The sequence below is a fragment of the Cetorhinus maximus genome, chromosome 1 (genome assembly GCF_964194155.1).
Source record: "Cetorhinus maximus chromosome 1, sCetMax3.hap1.1, whole genome shotgun sequence".
NCBI classification, from domain to species: Eukaryota; Metazoa; Chordata; class Chondrichthyes; order Lamniformes; family Cetorhinidae; genus Cetorhinus; species Cetorhinus maximus.
Window position 1 is genome coordinate 9,804,995 of NC_135879.1, and position 20,128 is coordinate 9,825,122.

Below are 20,128 nucleotides of genomic sequence, written 5' to 3' on the forward strand. Positions count from 1 at the left end.
AGCAGTTTTGATTTCATCGGAATGGCTCTTTTATTTTAAGCCAACCTCAGTGGGACTAATTGAATCAATGCATTGGTTGTGTAGCGTGTAAGCAGTCACCAGGCGTGACGGATTGTTGCTTCCTGTGTGGCATTGGGGCTGATACTACGCCTGGCCGCACGGAGAAACTAATGATTACTTGTGCATCAAGGATGAGTCACATTCCTGGAAATATGACAGGATATTTTGACAATTCCATGGCTGATGTGAGCTGCTTGCTCAGAAAATGAGAACATTCAGCACTTGTGGGATTACACAAATACCTGGGAAATGGAACTTCTAAGCTGGTCAAGCAAGAGGCACCGTATTGAGACAGGAGCTACTTGACGCTGCACCTGACCTGTGTTGTGCCTGAACAGCAACACCCTCTGCCTTCTCCAGGCACAAGACTAAAGCCTTGCATTTGAAAATGATGCCATCCTCTCCTCAGTGAAAGTGCACACAATAGATGAAGGAATTTTGACCTTTTTTATTATTTGTTGTCGGATTTTGGGCACTGGTGACAAGGCTGGCGTTTATTGCCAATCCCTAGTTGCCTTCAGTCTTCCATTGGGTTTCACTGGCAATCTACCTGGGGATGCCTTCCCAATGATCAGCTCCAACACCCAATATTTGGGGATGCCTATTTAGGTGGCCGTAGCTCCAAAGCCTGATAATGAGGCCCAAGGCCCAGTATAGGGTGCGCTTTAGGCCTCACCATTCAGGTGCAGATCCTGCTCATCCTGCTAACCCCTCTACATGCCCCAGAATCACATTATTCACATTGCTAGGGATATATGTCTCCAGTCTCAGAGTTTTAACACTCTGGCTCCGCCTCGATGGTTTCTCCTCTCCACTGTCCCCATTTTGTGCAATTTAATGGAGGTGATGGGTCCCACCCACACCATCTGGAGGGCTGGCGAGAGCCCCGCCTCTGTTAGGAAAGACCTGCCAATCTGAAGACCACTCGGGTACTCAGTGGACAGCGGCAGACCTTTTCATGCCCAGGGCCTTTAATCTCGGGGCAGTCTTGCCCGCTGAGAGCTGATGGTGAATCTATTGAATGGCAGTGCCACCAGGCAGGTGGTGGCTGCTGCTGGTAGGATCCCAGGCCAGAGGTGAGTGATGGTGAGGAGTGGGTAGCGGTGGGGAGCAGTAGTGGTCGGCAGCTGAGTGCCTTTGAATGACGAACCCCTGGGGAGCCCTCAATAAATCCCATTTCGGTTTGCTCATTGTGCTTCCTGGGAGTCCCTTGTCTGCCACTGGTTTAATACCAGTTACCAATAGTGGCGGGATAGTGCCCTTACGTAGACATTGAGGCCCTTAAGTGGGCAATTGATTAGCGATCGGGCAGGATGGGCATCCTTGGCCTTCCTGCCACAGACTTGGTCAGGGTGGAGGTGAGAAGATGGCGTGGTCCCCACCCACCACCGCCCTCCCCATTAAATGCTCCCTAGCCACCAAATTCCACGGGGAAGGGCATTGAGTTCCGCTGTGTGCCCCAGGGACCAAGAAGCATGCTCGCGTCTGCTAAAGCATGGAACCAAAAAGGAAGTGGATGAAACTCAGCAAAATTTCTTCTCCAAACCACCCCATTCCACCTCCAGAGGAAAATTGCTGCTGAGTTTTTTCTGTCTCACAACAAAGCAACATGAGAATATCTGTCAAATCGTATATCCTGGACCAGCTGTATTCAATATGGCCCTGGTCTCAGTACTGCAGGAGTTAATCATACTTCAGACTGGGATCAGATATCCCCACTTTTATTTATCCTTGCAGCCTCCGAACTCATTCTTACTCAGATATTCATGCTGTTTTTTTTTATAATTGGTGCAATGTAAACTAACCTGTTTTCTTTGTCAGTCTGTTCCGTGAATGCATGATCTGCTGTCGTCATCAGAGTTTTCCTTACAATGTTACACCATGTCTTAGTTTGTGCACGATGCCCTTATGGAATTAAGCAGATGACACCTGACTGAATGCCTTAGAACCGTTCCTCAAATTTTGGGGTGCTTAAGCTGAGAAACGTAGAACGTCACAGCACAGAAGGAGACCATTTGGCCCATCATGGCTGGGCCTCTTTTGATGAGCTATCTAGTTAGCCCCGCTCCCCTTGCTTTTCCTCCCTAGCCCTACAAATGTTTCCTTTTCAAGTATCAGTTCCCTTTGGAAAGATACGATTGAATCTGCTTCCGCCACCCTTTCAGGCAGCGCATTCCAGACCATAGTAACTTGCAACATAAAGCAAGCTCTGTACCAATAGTTTTGCAAATGATCTTAAATCTGTATCTGCTGGTTACTGACCTACCTGTCAATGGAAATAATTTCCCCTTATTTAACTGATAATATTAAGTCAACAATGCCAAAGACATAAATCTGATTAACACCTTAAACCCAATGAGCCCTGCAGATTAGTCAAGTTTATCAGTGACTTATTGATTTCCAAATGTTGCCTGGACATGTGAAGCAAGCAGTTGTTCTTTCAAATCACATTTTCAGTATATGAGGCTGGATTTTTAGACCCGGCTGGAGCCGGAAATGCAGGGATGGGGAGGGTGTAGAACTTTATGCCACCGGCCTGTGAGCTGGTTCCTGACTTCATCTCCTCCCAGGCCATTTTCCAGAAGCGGGATTGGAGGTGGGGGTGTGGGGGGGGTGTGGTTTGGAAACAGCAGGGCTACCACAAGCACTGGGCTGCCGATTGTCCGAATTGAAGGCCTGTTGTGGGCTGTTAACGGAGGCTGATTGGGATTCTAGCTGCTCTTAAGAGGCCTTGTCTGCCTGCTGGTCTGAAGCAGCCAAAGGCCACCTTATGGAGGGAACCCCCTCTCCTCTTCCCTCCCCTCCCCTCTCCTCTCCTCTCCTCTGTGATGGCCCATTTCAGGTCTCACTCATTTCGGAATTAAAAAGTTGAAGAGACGGCACCTCCATTTTGGAGTGCCCTCTCCCTCACTTAATTGCCATGGCATTCTGCTGATGCTTTTAAGCTGGGGGGGCCTCTTATTGGTTCTCCAGCTTTGAGAGCCCACTCACCCTCCTTAATTGGACACCGAGCCTGCCCACTGGCCATTAATTGGCTGCTCTGGGGCAAATCACATTGATTGACTGTTTCCCCACACAGCGCGGGCTTCTGACCCTGATTTGAACCTGACAGCAGGGTTCAGTAGCCCACAGGGAAAATCCCGCCCAGTGTGTCATTAAAATGAAACTCGAGTTGGACTCGCATTAAACGCTACACGATTCCCACCAGCAATGGGCTTTAAATGAGTGGGCCAACAAGGTTTATTTTCATAAAACTTGTTCAATACTATTTCTTAGAATCTTAATGAGGAAATTTATCTAAAGTGTCTCATTTGTGTACTTTTAATTGTTAGGTAGAGTACTTGAATTGAATAAATACTTAATTAAAAAGCTCCCCTGCTAGTCCCTAATCAGTGCTCCCTCTGGGCCTGAGAATAACAGGCTTTGTGTATTACAACTCTCTCGGGGACATACATAAGTAGATTTGGGCAGGTTCACGGTTCAATTACTTCGACAGTTTTGCTTTCAAATGCCATAAAGTCAATAATTGGAACAGACTGAGGCAAAGTCTGATTTATGGAAGAAAGAGCGTGCAGTCATATTGCACCTTGTTCTCCCCTCAGGATATCTCACAGCACGTCGAAGTGCACTCACTGTTGTTATGTGGGCTAAACAAGCAGCACAGGACGATCCCACAAACAGGAACCAGATAAATGAACAGTTACTCTTGTGCTGGTGGTGGTGGTGGTGATTGAAAAATGAATGTTGACTGCCCCACCACAAGAGTCCACTTCCCACCCCTGCTCTTGGAATGATACCCTGGGATATTTTATATTGGCCATGTGCGGTTTAACATTGGAAAGAAAGAGGACACGAGATAAAGCAGCTTTCCCTCAGTACTGCACTAAAATTCCAGTCTGTTCTAAGTTTCTAAATGATTTTTTTTAATAAATACATCAACATAACAACACCGGCCTCCCTTACCTCCTTGTCTCAACTTTTCTCCTTCAGGCCAAAGCAACAAAATATTCAGGATATAGGTGGCTGTTACAAGTTTCTTTGTCACTGCGGGAAGTAACCAAGACTATTAACAAGAATCTTATTGCATCAGTCACAATGCAGGAGGATAAATGGCTCCTATAATTTCAATCGCTAAAACCTGGAATGCCTTTCGCTCTTTCCATTGCAGGCCTAAAATGCAAGACAACTAGATTCTGAATTGTTTTGTTTTGTTGTCCTCTTTCTAAAAGCCCTAACTCATCTTGGGGTGCAGTTCCAAGAGTGTCTGACCATCCAGTGTCTCATGCAAGTTGCCACTGCTTCTGTCCTATCCTACTCACTGTTAGCAGCAATTATTGGCTTTTCCTCCATTCTTTCTTTACAGCCCAGGGACGTTGAGGGCAATTGTAATAACCCTCTTGACACTTGACTAAGATCAGCTATCTCAAGTCTGAATGGGGAACCAACCTGGGCTGATTTCGACAATAAGAGAAAAGCAAAATACTGCGGATGCTGGAAATCTGAAACAAGAATAGAAAATGCTGGAAAAACTCAGCAGGTCTAACAGCGTCTGTGGAGAGAAAAACAGAGTTCACGTTTCGAGTCTGTATGACTCTTCTTCAGAGGGCTCTGAAGAAGAGTCATACGGACTCAAAACGCTAACTCTGTTACTCTCTCCACAGATGCTGTTAGACCTGCTGAGTTTTTCCAGCATTTTCTGTTTTGTTTCGCATTTCTACAATGTTCAATTCATTTACCCACTGTGTGCCTACCTGCTGAGCCATAAACTAAATGGTGATATCTTTAATATAGGGCAGAAATTTTCGCTCAGTGGGCGGGCGTGTGCCCGCCGACAATTAAAAGGCCTGCTAAGGCCATTAAGTAATTAATTAAATAATATTTTTCACTGTGGGTTGGCGGGCAGGCGAAAATGCCAAGCGGCCTTTGCATTATTTTGGAAACCTCATCCACGGGCGGGATGAGGTTTCCAAAAGCAAATAAAAATACAATAAACAGTTTAATTTTTCATGAATAGCATGTCCCTGCTCATGTGACAGTCACATGAAGAGACATGTTTCATTACATTTTATTTTTTAAAATTTTTTTTCATATCTCTTCATCTCCCTGAGGCAGTTGATGGTCGGCTTCCCGACCAACCCTGCCAGGCACCCCCCGCCAAGGGCAAAATTCTTCCCATAGCCCTGCAGCAAACAGAATCAAAAGCGATCTGAACTGGGCTACCTTTTGGCTAGTATTTGAATTTTTAACACTTCCAATATTGTATTGAACTCTGACGTAATTTTGAAGTGTCTCTCAATGATGTTTTGTATCATAATCTGCTCTCTAATTTCCATTTAGTGGTTCTTAACCCTAGTTTGGGGGGGGTCAACTGGTTTGAACTGGCCTTTGTTGGTTGAAAGTGGGATTTTGGATAGGGTGCTCCTCGCACCAAGCCAAGAGAGCTGATCTATTTCTTAACCGCATAGTGGCCAGGACCATCCGGGGGGTGGGGGTCACCCTCACTGCGGCGGGAGAAGATGGTTACCTGGAGCAGATGATTCTGGGGTCTTGGGCCTGGGAGGTTTGGGTAAGTTAGGGGAGGGGGTGGAATTAAGAGAGCGAGTGGGTAGGAAGGAAAATGGGGTTCGGCCTTAGGTGGCTGCCACGCCATCGGCATAAGGCAGCGCCCGAAGTGCTAGACCCCCTTCCTTCCTGCCATTTAACCATTATAGGGGAAAAAAAATCAGACTGCCCGCTCCCACCCTGCTGCCCACACCAGCCGTTTTATGGCGTGGGCAGTGTATTATCAGGGTCAATTGGCCTGATAACAAGCCTAATTGATTTTAAGTACTTATTTAAATATGGCACCTGCCCATCCTTCATATTGTGGGGGTGAGCTCGGGGGTGGGTGTAAAGGTGGGTGGGGAGGTGGGCACCCGACCTATTTTACAATACCCACTCACCCCACGGGAAACATGCCCACCGGGGGCACTTAAAGTTCAGCCCAGTGTGACTGAAGCCAGTTCTATTTGTTTTGCAGAAGATAAGAAAAAGTCAAGGAAAGGCCATTTAACCCGTTCTAGCTCATCCTTCTTGTATTTGGACTCACTACTTTTAAACAGTGTTTTGAATGACCCTAATGCCTTTCACTCTACCTCCTTAGCTGAGCTGATTTTTTTCTAATACCTATTTTAAAGTTACTTCTCACCAATTTAAAGGTGTTATCTTGTACTGAATTACCTTGCAGTAATTTTCTGAGGTCATTTTATTAGTATTATTTATTCTACATCAGTGAGGTCTCTTCTTTACCATTTCCCAAGACTGAAGAGTGGAAACTTCTTTGATCAATCCTGATAGCTTGGGATGAGTTTTGTTGAGGTTTTCTACAGTGTGCTCCCATGTGTGTCTATAGAGTGCTTTTCTGTCCATCCTCAGTAATGAGAGGAGAATGCATGCAGCAACACGTGATACATTTCAGTTACCAAGAAACAGCAATAGGTCTTCATTATGATCCTGGGCAATGCTATTGTTTAACTGGAAACTATTCGTAAAAGGTGTGCTCCAGTGGGTAAGGGACACAAAGTTCACTTTTTGAAGTGATCATTGACAGTTAACCATAGAGAAAAGTTTAAAAGGAAAGTATTAAACGGCATAATTTAAATTGAGTGATTCAAGTGACATCCTGAACCCACCGTCGGAGGTATGGCCTTCTGCATACCTATTCAGTATTTGTTATTGTTTACAACATGTCCATTTTTAAGAGCTGTCAAATTAAAATGCAGCACTACTGAGCTTCTTAGTTTGTGAGGAATTTGTTCAATTTGTACTGCAAAGATGCAAAAATAATGGCAACATATGTAAATGCTTAATCCTAGCATGTGAAAGAGCGAAGAATACAATGGCTTGAAGGCATTCACCTTGTGAAATGTTAATGCAGTGACCTGCAGATAACAGAATGATGTTATCGTACCTTTACAGGTTATTAATGATGTCCTTGGGAGCCTGCTGTGATCTCTACTAATTAAGGGAGCTATCAGATTCTGTATTTAATTTTCACAGCAGCATGCTTTACATCGATGATGATTTGAAGTATTCTGAGCCTCTATTTGCTGTGTGATCTCTATAGTATATTCTCTAATGTGGAGATCACGTCTCCGTTATATTAGTTTTAATTAAACTTCGTCCCACTTGTGGTTGTATGAACAGACAGCCAAGTCTCAGTTGTTTATGGTTATAATTGAAAGGGCATTGACTCTGAAAGATTGGATTCTTTTACATTTTATCAACTGTAAGAAACTCTTTTGGCACAGAGGCGTTTCTTTCAGTTGAAACTTTTTAATGCTGAGCAGCTCTGAGGGTGAGCCTTTTAGTGTGAATTTCTTGGTCATAATTGTACTGATATGAAAGTATGGAATGGGCAGAGTCTTACTTGTCCATCAATCATCATTTTTCTGTAGTCCTTGTATGGAATGCCTCATTATAAACCATTTAATCCCCAAGTAAGTACACTCTTCTATTCCAACACATCTATAAATTTAGAGTTCTATTGTATGTTTTGGATATCCCATAGATTTTCAGACTGAGGTCCACAGATGTAATGAGCTCTGTGAAGGGATTGTCGGGCTTCCCTGGGACATCAGATCTCTGTTTCTTCATCACATTTTTGAGTTTTCCTTCATTTGTTGACTTACAAAGCCACACATTCCCAGGAAAATAAGAGTCAAATTGGGTTGAGATGCAAAGGGATCTAAGGGTACGGGTACCCAAATCATAAAAAGTAGGCTAATAAATGCTTAAAAAAAACAAAAAGCACTGGTGTTCATTTCTGGTGAGATAGAATAGAATTGTAACAGAGAGAAATTATGCTAAACATGTACCAAACCCTAGTTAGACCACATTTGAGTACTGTGCAAAGTTCTGGTCTCCATATTATACATAAAAAGAAAATAGAGGCACTGGCGATGGTACAGAAAAGAATTACAAGGTTCAGAAAAAAATTGCAAGGGTGATTCAAGAACTGAAAGGTTACAACTGTCATGAAAGACTGAAACAGCTGTGTCTCTTTTCTGTAGAAGAGAGAAGGCTGAGGGACCTTTAAGTTTATGTTGGGGTTTGATAGAGTAAAGTAATACGTTTACTTTGTGGATAACATGTTTCCACTTGTGGAGGAGTCCAAAATTATGGGCCAAAAGTATAAGATAGTCAATAGGAAATTGATAGACTAATATCTTTACACAGAGACCGGTTAGAATGCGGAACTCACTGCCATAAGGAGTAGTTAAGGCTAATAGGAAAGATACATTTAAGGGAAAGCTAGATAAATACATGAGAAAAAAAGAAATAGCAGAATATGCTAATCAAACTAGATGAAACAGAGGGGAAGGAAGACTTGTGTGCAACAAAGGCACGGGCTGATTGGATGAAATGGCCTATTCCTGTGCTGTAATTTCTATGTAATTCACAGTTTTATGCGCTATACTGTTCACTTACCTGTTCTATTTAAATAAACCATCGGGCAGTTTAGATATTTTAAAAAACCAGCAGGCCTGGCAGCATCTGTGGGAGAAAGAAACAAAGTTAACATCTCAAATCCAATATGCCTCCTCTCCGGAACTTCGAAAGAGTTGCAAAGTAGAGTCATTTGATCTCGAAATGTTAACTCTGTTTCTCTCTCCTGCAGATGCTGCCAGATCTGCTGGGTTTTTCCAACATTTTCTATTTTTATTTTAGATCTCCAGCATCTGCAGGATTTTGCTTTGATATCTGTCAGCTTAGAACCTTAGTTTTGATCTGATAGAGAGAATATTTCAGTTGGTTGATCAAAGAGAGGTGAACCTGGTGGCAGCAATGTAGTCAATGTAAAGTATACAGCTTCTCCGTTGTGATCCTTGGGAGCCCACTACTGTATTGTTTACCCAGATATTGGGAAGAATAAAATGCCCTCAAGGTCGTAGGGGATGCAATATCCGCCTACAGAAGTAGTTGGTGACTCTGAACATGAGAAAATATCAAAGTCAAAGACCCAAAACACAACCGTTTCTGCATGGGCACCAAGCAATGATGGGATCGGGTTTCATTCTAATTCCATACATGGCCAGGGAGCTGACAAATGACACGGTGTAGGTTTATACAAGAAGAAAGGTCACTTCAGTGAGGACTGTAGGGCAAATGTCTTTTTAGAAATTGATTCATGGGATATAAGCATCATTGACAAGGTCGACATTTATTCTCCATCTCTAATTGCCCGTGAGAAGATAGTGGTGGGCAACCTTCTTGAACTGCTGCAGCCTATGTGGTCAGGGCTGGTGCAACCATGAGGCAAACTAGGCGATCACCTAGAGCAACAAAATTTGGGGGGGCGGTGGGCGGTAAAGCATTGGGGGGGGTGGTGGCGGCAAAAAACTGAATGAACTATTCATGAAACCTCTTAAGTGTGCAAACAGACTTCAGCAGTGGGAATGAATGGTCTAGATCTACTGATATATATCCCCATATACTGACATATATATAGATTTCCATGTATTTAAATTACAATCTCTCCCAAAATTTCATATTATATTCCTCATTCTGTTTATGCAACAGTTTTACAAATTTACACCTGTACATGACTATTCCAAAACTGCAAACCAGTAAATAATATCAAAGAACATAATTTAATCTAGCCCACTCCATCGTAATTATGATTGATTGTGTGAACAGCGCGTAAAATCATCTAGTAACTGTTGCATGAACACACAGTATTACATTGTGCGAGCTGCATTACTTATTATAATGTGCATTTCTTATATGTAATAAAGTAATATGAATAATCCAAAGTAGGATGAAGTTAACATAAGGAAAGTAGAGTTAAGACATGGCAGGGCAGCTCAGTCAAGTGGAATGCTTGTCCTGTAATAAGTGCAAAGTCATGGACGCTACTGGTGTCCTAGCTGACCACATGTGCAGGAAGTGTTGTCAGCCGCAGAAACTTGAGCTCCAGGTTTCGGAGCTTGAGCAGCAGCTGGAGTCACTGTGGCGCATCCGCGAGGCTGAGAACTACATGGATAGCACGTTCAGAGAGGTGGTCACGCCGCAGCTTAAGTGCCTGGAGACAGAGAGAGAATAGATGACCACCAGGCAGTCCAAGAGAAGTAGGCAGGTAGTGCAGGATTCCCCTGGGGTCCCGCTCACAAATCAGTTTCCGGTTTGGAAACTGGTGAGAGGACTGGATCCTCAGATGAGTGCAGTCAGAGCAGATTTGTGGCACCACGAGCGGCTCCGCTGTACAGAAGGGGAAGATGAAGAAAGGAAGAGCTATAGTGATAGGGAATTCATTGCTTAGGGGGAACAGGCAGGCGTTTCTGTGGCCGTAGACATGATTCCAGGATGGTATGTGGCATCCCAGGGTCAAGGAAATCACAGAGTGACTGCAGGATATTCTTCTGGGGGAGGGTGATCAGCCAGAGGTTGTGGTCTACATCGGTACCAATGACTTAGGTAGGAAGGGGGATGTGGTCCTGCATTCAGAATTTATGGAGCTAGGTAGAAAATTAGCAAGCAGGGCCTCTAATGTAGTAATCTCCGGATTGCTGTCAGTGCCACTTGTCAGTGGGGATAAGGCAGATGAATGCGTGGCTGGAAAGATGGTTGAGGAAAGATGGCTTTAGATTCCTGGGACATTGGAACTGGCTCTGGGGGAGATGGCACCTGTAGAAGCTGGGTTGCACCTGGACAGAGTCAGGACTGAGTTCCTTGTGGGGCATTTTGCTAGTGCTGTTGGGAGGGTTTTAAACTAACTCGGCAGGGGTGTGGGAACCAAGAAAAAATATTCCAGAGGAATACCAGCGTGCACAAAATACTGGGAGGGGCAGACAGCACTAGAATAGAAAATAGAAAGTTAATAGGTAAAGTTGGGGGTAAGGGCGAAAGTAACAAAATCTAAATCAGTATTACTATGCATGTATGTGAATGCACAGAGTATAGTAAATAAGATTGGGGAGTTACAGGCGCAGGTTGCCATGTGGAAATATGATATTGTGGCGATAACAGAGACCTAGTTCACGGAAGGGTAGAACTGGGTGTTAAATATTCCCGGGTACAAGGTGTTCAGAAAAGATAGGAAAGGAGGAGGGGTGGTGGTATTGGTTAAGGAGAGCATTGCAGTGCTGGAGAAAGAGGATATCCCAGAGGGTTCAAGGACAGAATCAATTTGGCTAGCAGCAATGTGCAAGGGTGCGGGGAAAAGGCAGGGCAATGGCACTAAGTCACAATGCTCATTTGGAGAGCCGGTGCAGACATGATGGGCCAAATGGCCTCCTCCTGTGCCATTAAGAGTCTGTGATTCTGTGAAAGTACATGTTAGATAGAGCTTAGTGTTGGTATGGCTCCTCCATTTCCCGCAGACTGTCAACAGTGGCTGAGTTGGTTGCGCTCTTGCCTTGGAGTCACTGTGTTCCAGGTACAACGTTCAAGTCCCACTCCAAGGCTTGAGTGCAAAAAACTAAGCTGGCATTCCAGTGCAGTAGTGAGGGAGTGCCATCATTTAGAGATGTTAAACCAAAGTCCCATCTGCCTCCTTGGGTAGATGTAAAAGGTCCCATGGTACAATTTCGAAAAAAAAAGCTATAAAAAAGGAGTTATCCCTGGCGTCCTGGCCAATGTTTATCCCTCAACGTGACAAAAACAGATTATCTGGCTGTTATCACATTGTTGTTTGGATGAGTATGCTGTGTGTATATTGGCTGCCTGTTTCTACATAACTACAGTGACCAGACTTTAATAAGAACTTCAATGGTTGTAAAGTGCTTTGAGATGTCCACTGGTTGTGAAAACACTCTATAAATGCAAACCTGCCTTTTTGGTCCCCACCCACCACCCTCCCACCTGATTAAATGCACCCTCCACCACCAAACTCGCCGCGTGGGAGGGCACTAAATTCCAACCAATATGTTGCTATGGCCCCAACTCCACGAAGTGAGAGGGTAGCAGTTTTGATTGGCAGCTCGTTGAGACAATCTTTGACGGAGTTTAAGCAATTTGGCTTTTTCCTCTGTTCAGTCATACGTCAAGCAGTTTGGTGAATAATTGGCCTTGTTCCATTAAAGTGTCTATTGTTCCACCTTCCAATGAATGGGGGTTGTGGGTTCGTGTCCCACTCCCGGAAACCAAGAACTGTGATTGTACTCGAAAGAGTTGCAATCTGTGACTGTTGATAACTCGAAAGAGTTTCCAATGAATGGGAGAAATACATGTGCAAGATCACAGAATCCAGTACTGTCTGCAAGATTCAAGCAGGTCCTTTGGTCTTTAGATTAGCCAGAATGGACTGGTGGCAACTCTAGAACAAGTGTAATCTAAACAATAGATGGGGGGAATTCCAGAACACCAAGTCGCCAGAACGCGTTGCACAGCTCCTTCCAGTACACCTGTCTCTGCAATATAAACACAATAATAAATATAATTTAGTTGTGTGTCATCTGGACCCAAAACTGTGATCCAGTAAATAATATATAAGAACATAATGTAATCAGGCCCACTCCATCGTAATGATGATTGATTGTGTAAATAGCACATAAAATCCAGTAACTGTTGCGTGAACACACAGTATTACATCGTGTGAGCTGCATTACTCATTACAATCTGCATTTCTTCTAGGACATGTCCTGTGAAAAGTGTAGAACAATGAGAATGTACAATCAGCATCATAATATTCTCCTTTTACTTGTAAAATAAATCTATAATCAGAATTTTTATTCATTCTAATGCACAATATTCATTTTCGACAGTTAATTGAGGGGGAGGGGGGTGGTGCAGAGGCGCAAGGCTGAAGGTTCACTGAGGCACCTAGTACCCTTGCACAGGCCTTGCATGAGGTGTAGGCACTTTTTTGGGTGGGAAGGGAAGCAAAAGTGGATACATAATCATCAATTATGTATCCAATTTCTTGCTGGATGATTAATGCAGTTGAGATGGTGACTAACTGGCAGATCGTTCCTGCCCCATCCATGTGCTTCCTGCTGCCAGAACCAGGCAACCTGCCAATTGTGCTGCTTACTCATTAGCCAGTGTCAATTGACTGATATCTTGCCAACTGCTCTTGCCTTCCTGACTGACTACTCTCCATCATTTTACCATTGCTAACCAGAATCTTGCTGCTTAATGGAGAGCTTGACAACTGATTTATCAGCTCCTCAGCCTCCTGCCAGTGCCACAATTGTGCATTTCACCAGATTCTGTCAATAGCAGACAGCCACATGCGAAAAGCATAGGAACAGAAGGAGGCCATTCAGCCCCTCAAACCTATATCACTTTACAATTGGATCAGAATTGATTTGTATCTTAACTCCATTTTCTGCTTTGGTCCCATATCCCTTAATACACTACCTAATAAAAGTATATCGGTATCAGTCTTTAAAATTACAATTGACCTAACCTCAGAGAAGAGGGTTCCAGATTTCCATTACTTCCATAGTGTAGCAGTAATGGAGCTATTGACCAGTGAAGGGTTGATAGGTTCCCTTTGGAGACATGACTCAAAGCAAGGGACATGGTTTTCTGGGGCTAGTGTCCGGTTTTGTCACAGACTTCTAGTAAAACAACATCCCAGGCCCAGGGCCTGAACACCTAATTTAGGCTCCTATGGGCGGTGCTATGGAAATGGGAACAGGATGGGCGCAAGAAAGTGGTAGGAAAGCAGGACCAGCAAGAGAAGAATGAGAGAAGAAAAGTTGCTGTGTTGGTTTTATAATTTTATTGTTAAAAGTTATTGGTAGGAGCATTCATCTCACTGCAGGGTTTCTCTAACCTAAGATAAAAGCAGAACACTGCGGATGCTGGAAATCTGAAATTAAAAAAACAGAAAATGTTGGGAAAACTCAGCAGGCCTAACAGCATCTGTGGAGAGAGAAACAGAGTTAACGTTTCGAGTCCCGTGTGACTCTTCTTCAGAGCTAAAGAGAAGTAGAAATGTGATGGATTTTATACTGTTTAAGGGAGGTGGAGCAGGTAAAGCAGGATAGAAGGTCAGTGATTGGTGGGGGCGAGGGAGAGATGGCCCTTGTGGGGGTGGGGTGGGGGGACGGGTGGTGCTTGGGAGCAAAACGATAAAGAAAGGGATAAAGGGGCCCCCAAAAGGGTCATCTGTCACTTGTTCCATGTTGTTCTTTCACAGAGTGCTGACTCTTGTTCTGCTATTCACACATTCTGCTTTCATACCTTTGTGCCACTATCAGCACCTTCTTCAGCCCTTACCACTGCCATTAACACTCCTTTTGTCTTGTGTCCATGACATCTTTATCAATCTCTCCTTAGCCCCCACCCCCCCTTAAACACTATAAATTCCATCACTTTCTACTTCTCTTTAGCTCTGAAGAAGAGTCATACGGACTCGAAAACGTTAACTCTGTTTCTCTCTCCACAGATGCTGTCAGGCCTGCTGAGTTTTTCCAGCATTTTCTGTCCTTATTTCTCTAACCTAATCTCTTCAACAGTATGCAATGAGCACAGAAGGAATATTTGGTTCTTGTGCCCAGGCACACATTATAGGGTGGCCACTGGCGGAAGCCAGTTATACCAGAAACAGACCATGTCCCCCGGCTCGCCCACAGGCGGCGCTATAGGATACAGGATAGGTCCGATAGGACCTTTGTTCCTGGGCACATTCGCCAATCTGGGAATAACCTTGGCATGACCATTGGGAACTGTCTAGTCTGTAATGAGTTGGTTTTGAAACCATTCATTTTTGAATCACCTCCAGATTTGTCAGGGGGTGCCCACGAATGAACAGACCTTGCCTCAGACCGGGCCATGGTATTGCGAACCATGTGAGCTTTAACATACCAGACCTAAGAAAGCATCTAGTACAAGAACAGGGCCAGATCCACTGAAATCCAGAACCGTCTGATACAAAAGCGCCCAACGTGGTTACAACAGTCGCTCCTGGTAGCTCAGGATTGAATACAACAGTATTGATGGTGGCTTATTCTGTTGACAGGATGAGGATCTTTTCCCTCAGGAAGGTGTGATGGACAACACAGAGGCATTGCAAATAGATCCTGATGCTGAGGCCTTCGCAGCAGCCCCTGGGGTAAGTTCATGAAATTGCTCTCATTGTGGGTTATTTAGAATGGAGCAGTTTAAACAAGCTTCCAGAAGGGACTCATGCACACTTAAACCAACCAATGTATAATACTGGATAGATTTTTGAATTACATGTCAGGAATCCAGTGATGAGGTTACAAATGGCACCAGAAGCTGCAGGGCTAAACTTCAAGTGATTGTGACAGATGACCACATATCCCTGAGGGAAAGTTCAGAGGGTTTTCTACTCTTCAGATGTACTTTCTCTTGGTTGTTTAAGTAGCAGTGCCAAGAACAAGAGTGTAAACATCGAGAAGTCCTGTGCAGTGACTTCGATTTTCTTTTAATTCTGCAATTACTTTTTGTAATACATGTTCCTCTGTCCTCTCTTATAGACTTGGGTACAATTGCAAAGACAGAGACAGCCCGAGAACATATTGCCTAAGTGACAGTTCTTTGCATGAGATGGGATAGTGAGGAGAGGCGTGATGTTACGATCTCCGTAGAGACTGATAACTTTTCAAAAGAATTTTGAATTCCCAGTGACCAGCTTAAAGCAATTGTTCGACAAGATTTCAAATTTTAAGACTTTTACTGCAACACTATCACAATCTAAAGGCAACATTAACTAAACATTATTTAAGTCGGCAGCTTATACTCTAAACTGCAGAAAAGATCACCGTTTAACATTTAAAATGATCAAAAATCTTCCTCTGTGGTTATTCTTTAGTCTGACCCTTAAGTGGACACTTCATTCTCCAAGAACCGGTCTAAAGTGATTCTTAGCTTTTTCCTTTTACAAACATACTAATTAGGAGCAGGAGTAGGCCACTCGGCCCAGTCAGATAATTTTTACTCCTCAAACTGACTTTCATGGTGTGCATTACTTTGGCGATCCCTCCCTCTAGCCAAAGCTAGGCAAATCTTTCAGCTTTGTTTAAACCCTCGTGACCTTGGTCTCTTCAATCCAAGCACAAGCTCCCACCCATGTTCTTGCATGGTGAATGCTCTCTTTCTTTCCCCTCTCTCTCTCTCTCTCTCTCTCTATCTCTCTCTCTCCCCCCATTCCCCCTCAGCTTCTTGCAGACTGAACCTGTCTATGTGATTTTTTTTTTATGAAAACATGTTACCCGATTCTACAATGGCTTCCTATAGACTCTTACCCTCTCAAAGCCCATCTCCATGACAATGTGAATTACATGGGCCTTGTATCCAGGTAGAAATGCTAATTAACTATCCTTTAGTCTCTTAACTTCATTCTATCTTGAAATTCAATAGACTGTTTAAAATGTAACTGTTTACAAAACCTGACATTCCTAACACCTTCCTGAGACTGTGGAGACTAACAGTCTATCCCCACCAATCAGTGCAAATGCTTTTGTCATTGTCTACAGGCATGAACGCCTTGCACCTTCTTACCTGTAAAACAACCTGGGTCCCCTTTTAATCTTAAATAACCAAACCATCCAGTCTTGCTGTCATCAAAATTCAGAACAGGTCACATAACCCTTCATTCCTCCATTTTTTCCCCTAAATTAAAGGCACAGTCCCGAAACAGAACAATCTTATAAAACCTCACATTTGTAACAATAGTAACTCGATAAGGTAGATGTGGAGATACTGTTTCCACTTGTAAATGGGTTCAGAACAAGGAGAATACGTATAAGGTAGCAACTAACAGATTAATGAAATAATTTAGGAAGAATTTCTTTACACAGTGTGCTAAGGACCTGGATACTGTTTGCAACATGGTGCATTTGAAAGAGATAACACTGAGGCATTTCAGTGGAGGCTTGATGCAAATATGAGAGAGAGCAGGGAATAGACTAATAATAGAGCCGGTTAATAAGAAATAATTAGAATGGGAGTAAGCTTCTATAGGCTATAAACATCGGCAAAGAATAGTTGTTCGAAGTGGCCTATTGCTGTGCTGTAAATTCTATGTAATCCTTGGAGACTATAGAGACCAGATGGTGCCAGGTTCAATTATCCAGTCTTTGTTAAGTCAGCTGAATTTAGACAAGCAGTAACTGCTATTTGATAATTGGCATGGCAATAGAGATTAAAAATCAACCAGGTTGTCAGTTATGGTCACTATCTAATGATGTCTGCTGGGAAGGTGAGGTCAAGGATTGGGCTCGATGTTGACATCCATTCTCAATTTCTGGGGCAGAATCTTCTGTTCAGTGTGCGGGGGAGGGGGGGCAGGTTCTGCGCGGCGATGCGTAAAATGACGCGTGGTAATGTTGGGCGTGTGTCCCGATGTCACCGCGCGTCATTCCGATCTTTCATTCGGTGGACATGCACCGGAGTCGGCTGCGTGCCCGCCGAACTGTCAAAGGCCTGCTAAGGCCATTAATAAAGTAATTAACCAATCTGACAGGGCTGCCCGTCCAACCTTAAGGTTGGCGGGCAAGCAAAGAGCCCAGGCAGCCTTCGCATTTATCATGAAATCTCATCCACGGGCGGGATGAGGTTTCATGAAGGGTTTATTATATTAATAAAATTTTTTTGAACATTTCAGAAACATGTCCCAGCTCATGTGACGCTGTCACATGAAGGGACATATGTAAATTATTTTCAACTCTCTTTATTTTAAACTTTAAATCTGAAGTTAATCTCCCTGAGGCAGCTCAGAGAGATTTCTGCGCTCTTTCGCACACATGTGCAAAAGGGCGCTGGCCCTGACTCTCCCTCCTCCCCCCACCCACACAGGTAGCGCTGAGCTTTAATTGGCCCGCCATGTAAAACAGCGGTGCCCAGCCAATCGTGGGCGGCGATGGACTCCATGAACGCCAGACAGGGAGAAAATTCTCTCCCTGAACTCAAACGTGGTCACTCAAGTGAGGAACTGGAGGCACCAGTGAACTTTGTGACTACAAGAGCAAGGCTGAGGGTGGGAATTCTGTGGCGAGTAACTCATCTCTTGACTCCCTGAAGCCTGTTCACCATCTACAAGTCAAGACTGTGATGGAATAATCTCGAATTGCTTGAATGAGCACAGCTCCAATGACACTCAAGCTTGACACCATCCAGGACAAGGTAGCCTGCTTGATTGGCACCCCCATCCAACACCTGAAATATTCACTCCCTCCCTCCCCAGCGCATAGTGGCAGCAGTGTGTACTATCTACAAGATGCACTGCAGCAACTCACCAAGACTCCTTCAACAACACCCTCCAAACTGCGAACACTACCACCTAGAAGGACAAGGATAGCAGACACATGGGGACGCCACCAGCTGCAAGTTTTCCCTCCAAACTGCACACCATCCTGACTTGGGAAATATATCATTGTTCCTTCACTGTCGCTGCACCAAAATCCTGGAACTCCCTTCCTAACAGCACTGTGGATGCGCACTGCAGCGGTTCAAGAAGGCAGCCCACCACCACCTTCTCAAAGGCAATTAGGGATGGGCAACAAATGTTGGCTTTGACAGTAATGCCCACATTCCAAGACCAAATACAAGAAACAAGCCTGTACTCCGAACCAGGAATAGGAAACACTCCTGCCAAATTGTCATCTGTCTGCTCAGCAGCAATGATGTGGAAAATTGTTTGGTTTGAGGCCTCGAACTCTCCAAGTGTTCGACCATTATCCCTAGGCTAGCCTCACTAGGTTGCAAGCACCAAACTGATGAAATGCAAAGGGGTGACACTTGGAGCCAACCACTGTAGCTGGGTAAGTGCTTGGGACCAATCCCTGGCAAAAAGCACACTTCTGGGTGTGGCTGTTTACCATACAGGGGTGCTACCTGTAGGGCAAATCCTGAGGCAGAAAGAACAGGTAGGAAATGTTTAATGCAAATTGATGTTTTTTTCTGTTTCCACTCTTCATAGGATGACTACCAAGATTATGAGCCTGAAGCGTGAGTATCAACAGTGTGGGCGCAGTGACCAAGAACTCTCTCTCTCTCTCATTTTTCCTTCTCTCTTTTTGTATGTGAATGTCCTTTAAATTCAGATATTGCTCGCTGTAAAATTCTTCCTTTAAGTGTGTGTTTTTTTTACAGTGTACTTTGAAGTCTTCCATCAGCTGTCCTCAAGAGTGTTGTGGCTTTGACCAGGCCCCATTCCAGTGATTCCCTCCCACTGAAATGAGTGCCTGGGAGCAGGACCCTCTCTGTTCTGCAGACATTGTGTTTGAGGTTCAACAGTACGAAACTGCCTATCTGTCTACTGCTTTCCCTTGTATGTGTAAAAATGAAAGATTTTGTGTGCGTGCGCGTGTGTGTATGTAATGTATCTGTGTGTGTGTGTGTGTGTGTGTGAGTGTGAGGGTGTGTGTGTGTGTAATTTGGTGTTACCTATTTACTGCTACGTTTTCTATGTACGATGGTTGTTTGCTGAGGACGTTGTGTATACAGTGTATGCAATGGTTAGCATGGAGCTATGCACATTACAATTGTCTACTGTGACACTGAAAATCAGTTTGTGCTGGTGGTTTTTGATGAGTGTATGTAAATATCTGGTGTTTCTGTGAAACCAATTAAAACTGAATATGCAAAATGCTCACTGCCGTTGAGTCTGTTTAATGAGGGATGTTGCGGCAATGTGTATGGCAAGGCCACAGTGCACCAACCCTGGAGGCATGGTAAGTGGGAATTCCATCACATTGTGCTGTGTACAGATTTGTGCCTGTGGTTTTCACACTGTGAAGTTCCAACCTCATCCACACTCTGCTCAGGGTGAAGCCTAGGATACCAAATACTTTTGCGGTGGTGAGGAGACTGAGACTGTGGGCTAATTTTTACCTAGAGGTCCCGCTACCGGCTTAACAGTCGGGCTGAGCCCTGCTCTGCGTGCCTGGGTCACCCCAGAACCAATTTTATGGCTGTCGCCTGTTAATTGGCTCAGGGCAAGACTTCTGCCCCCCCACTAGGGAAGAAGTCCTGCCTTTCAAAAGCTGTTGACCAATCAAATTGCTGGCAGCGCTCTCATCCCAGCAGCATGCCTGAGATTAGTGACCACTGCTGGGACAACCGAAGCCAAGTTCCCGAACACCCAGTTAACTCCAGTGTTTTGTTGGGACCA

General features: G+C 44.2%; 1 protein-coding gene across 4 annotated transcripts in view; it reads left to right on the plus strand.

Moving 5' to 3' along the window:
* Positions 1-19,605, plus strand: part of LOC144680711 (alpha-synuclein-like) — an 88,785-nt gene extending 69,180 nt beyond the window's left edge. For 3 of the 4 annotated variants that reach the window (XM_078542201.1, XM_078542023.1, XM_078542292.1), the window contains 3 exons: positions 15,011-15,103; positions 18,935-18,963; positions 19,108-19,605. In XM_078542201.1, coding sequence (XP_078398327.1) covers positions 15,011-15,103; positions 18,935-18,963; positions 19,108-19,117 — 132 coding nt within the window. In that variant the 3' untranslated portion in view covers positions 19,118-19,605. The other variant, XM_078542119.1, reaches the window with a different exon arrangement.
* Positions 19,606-20,128: the final 523 nt, after the last annotated feature.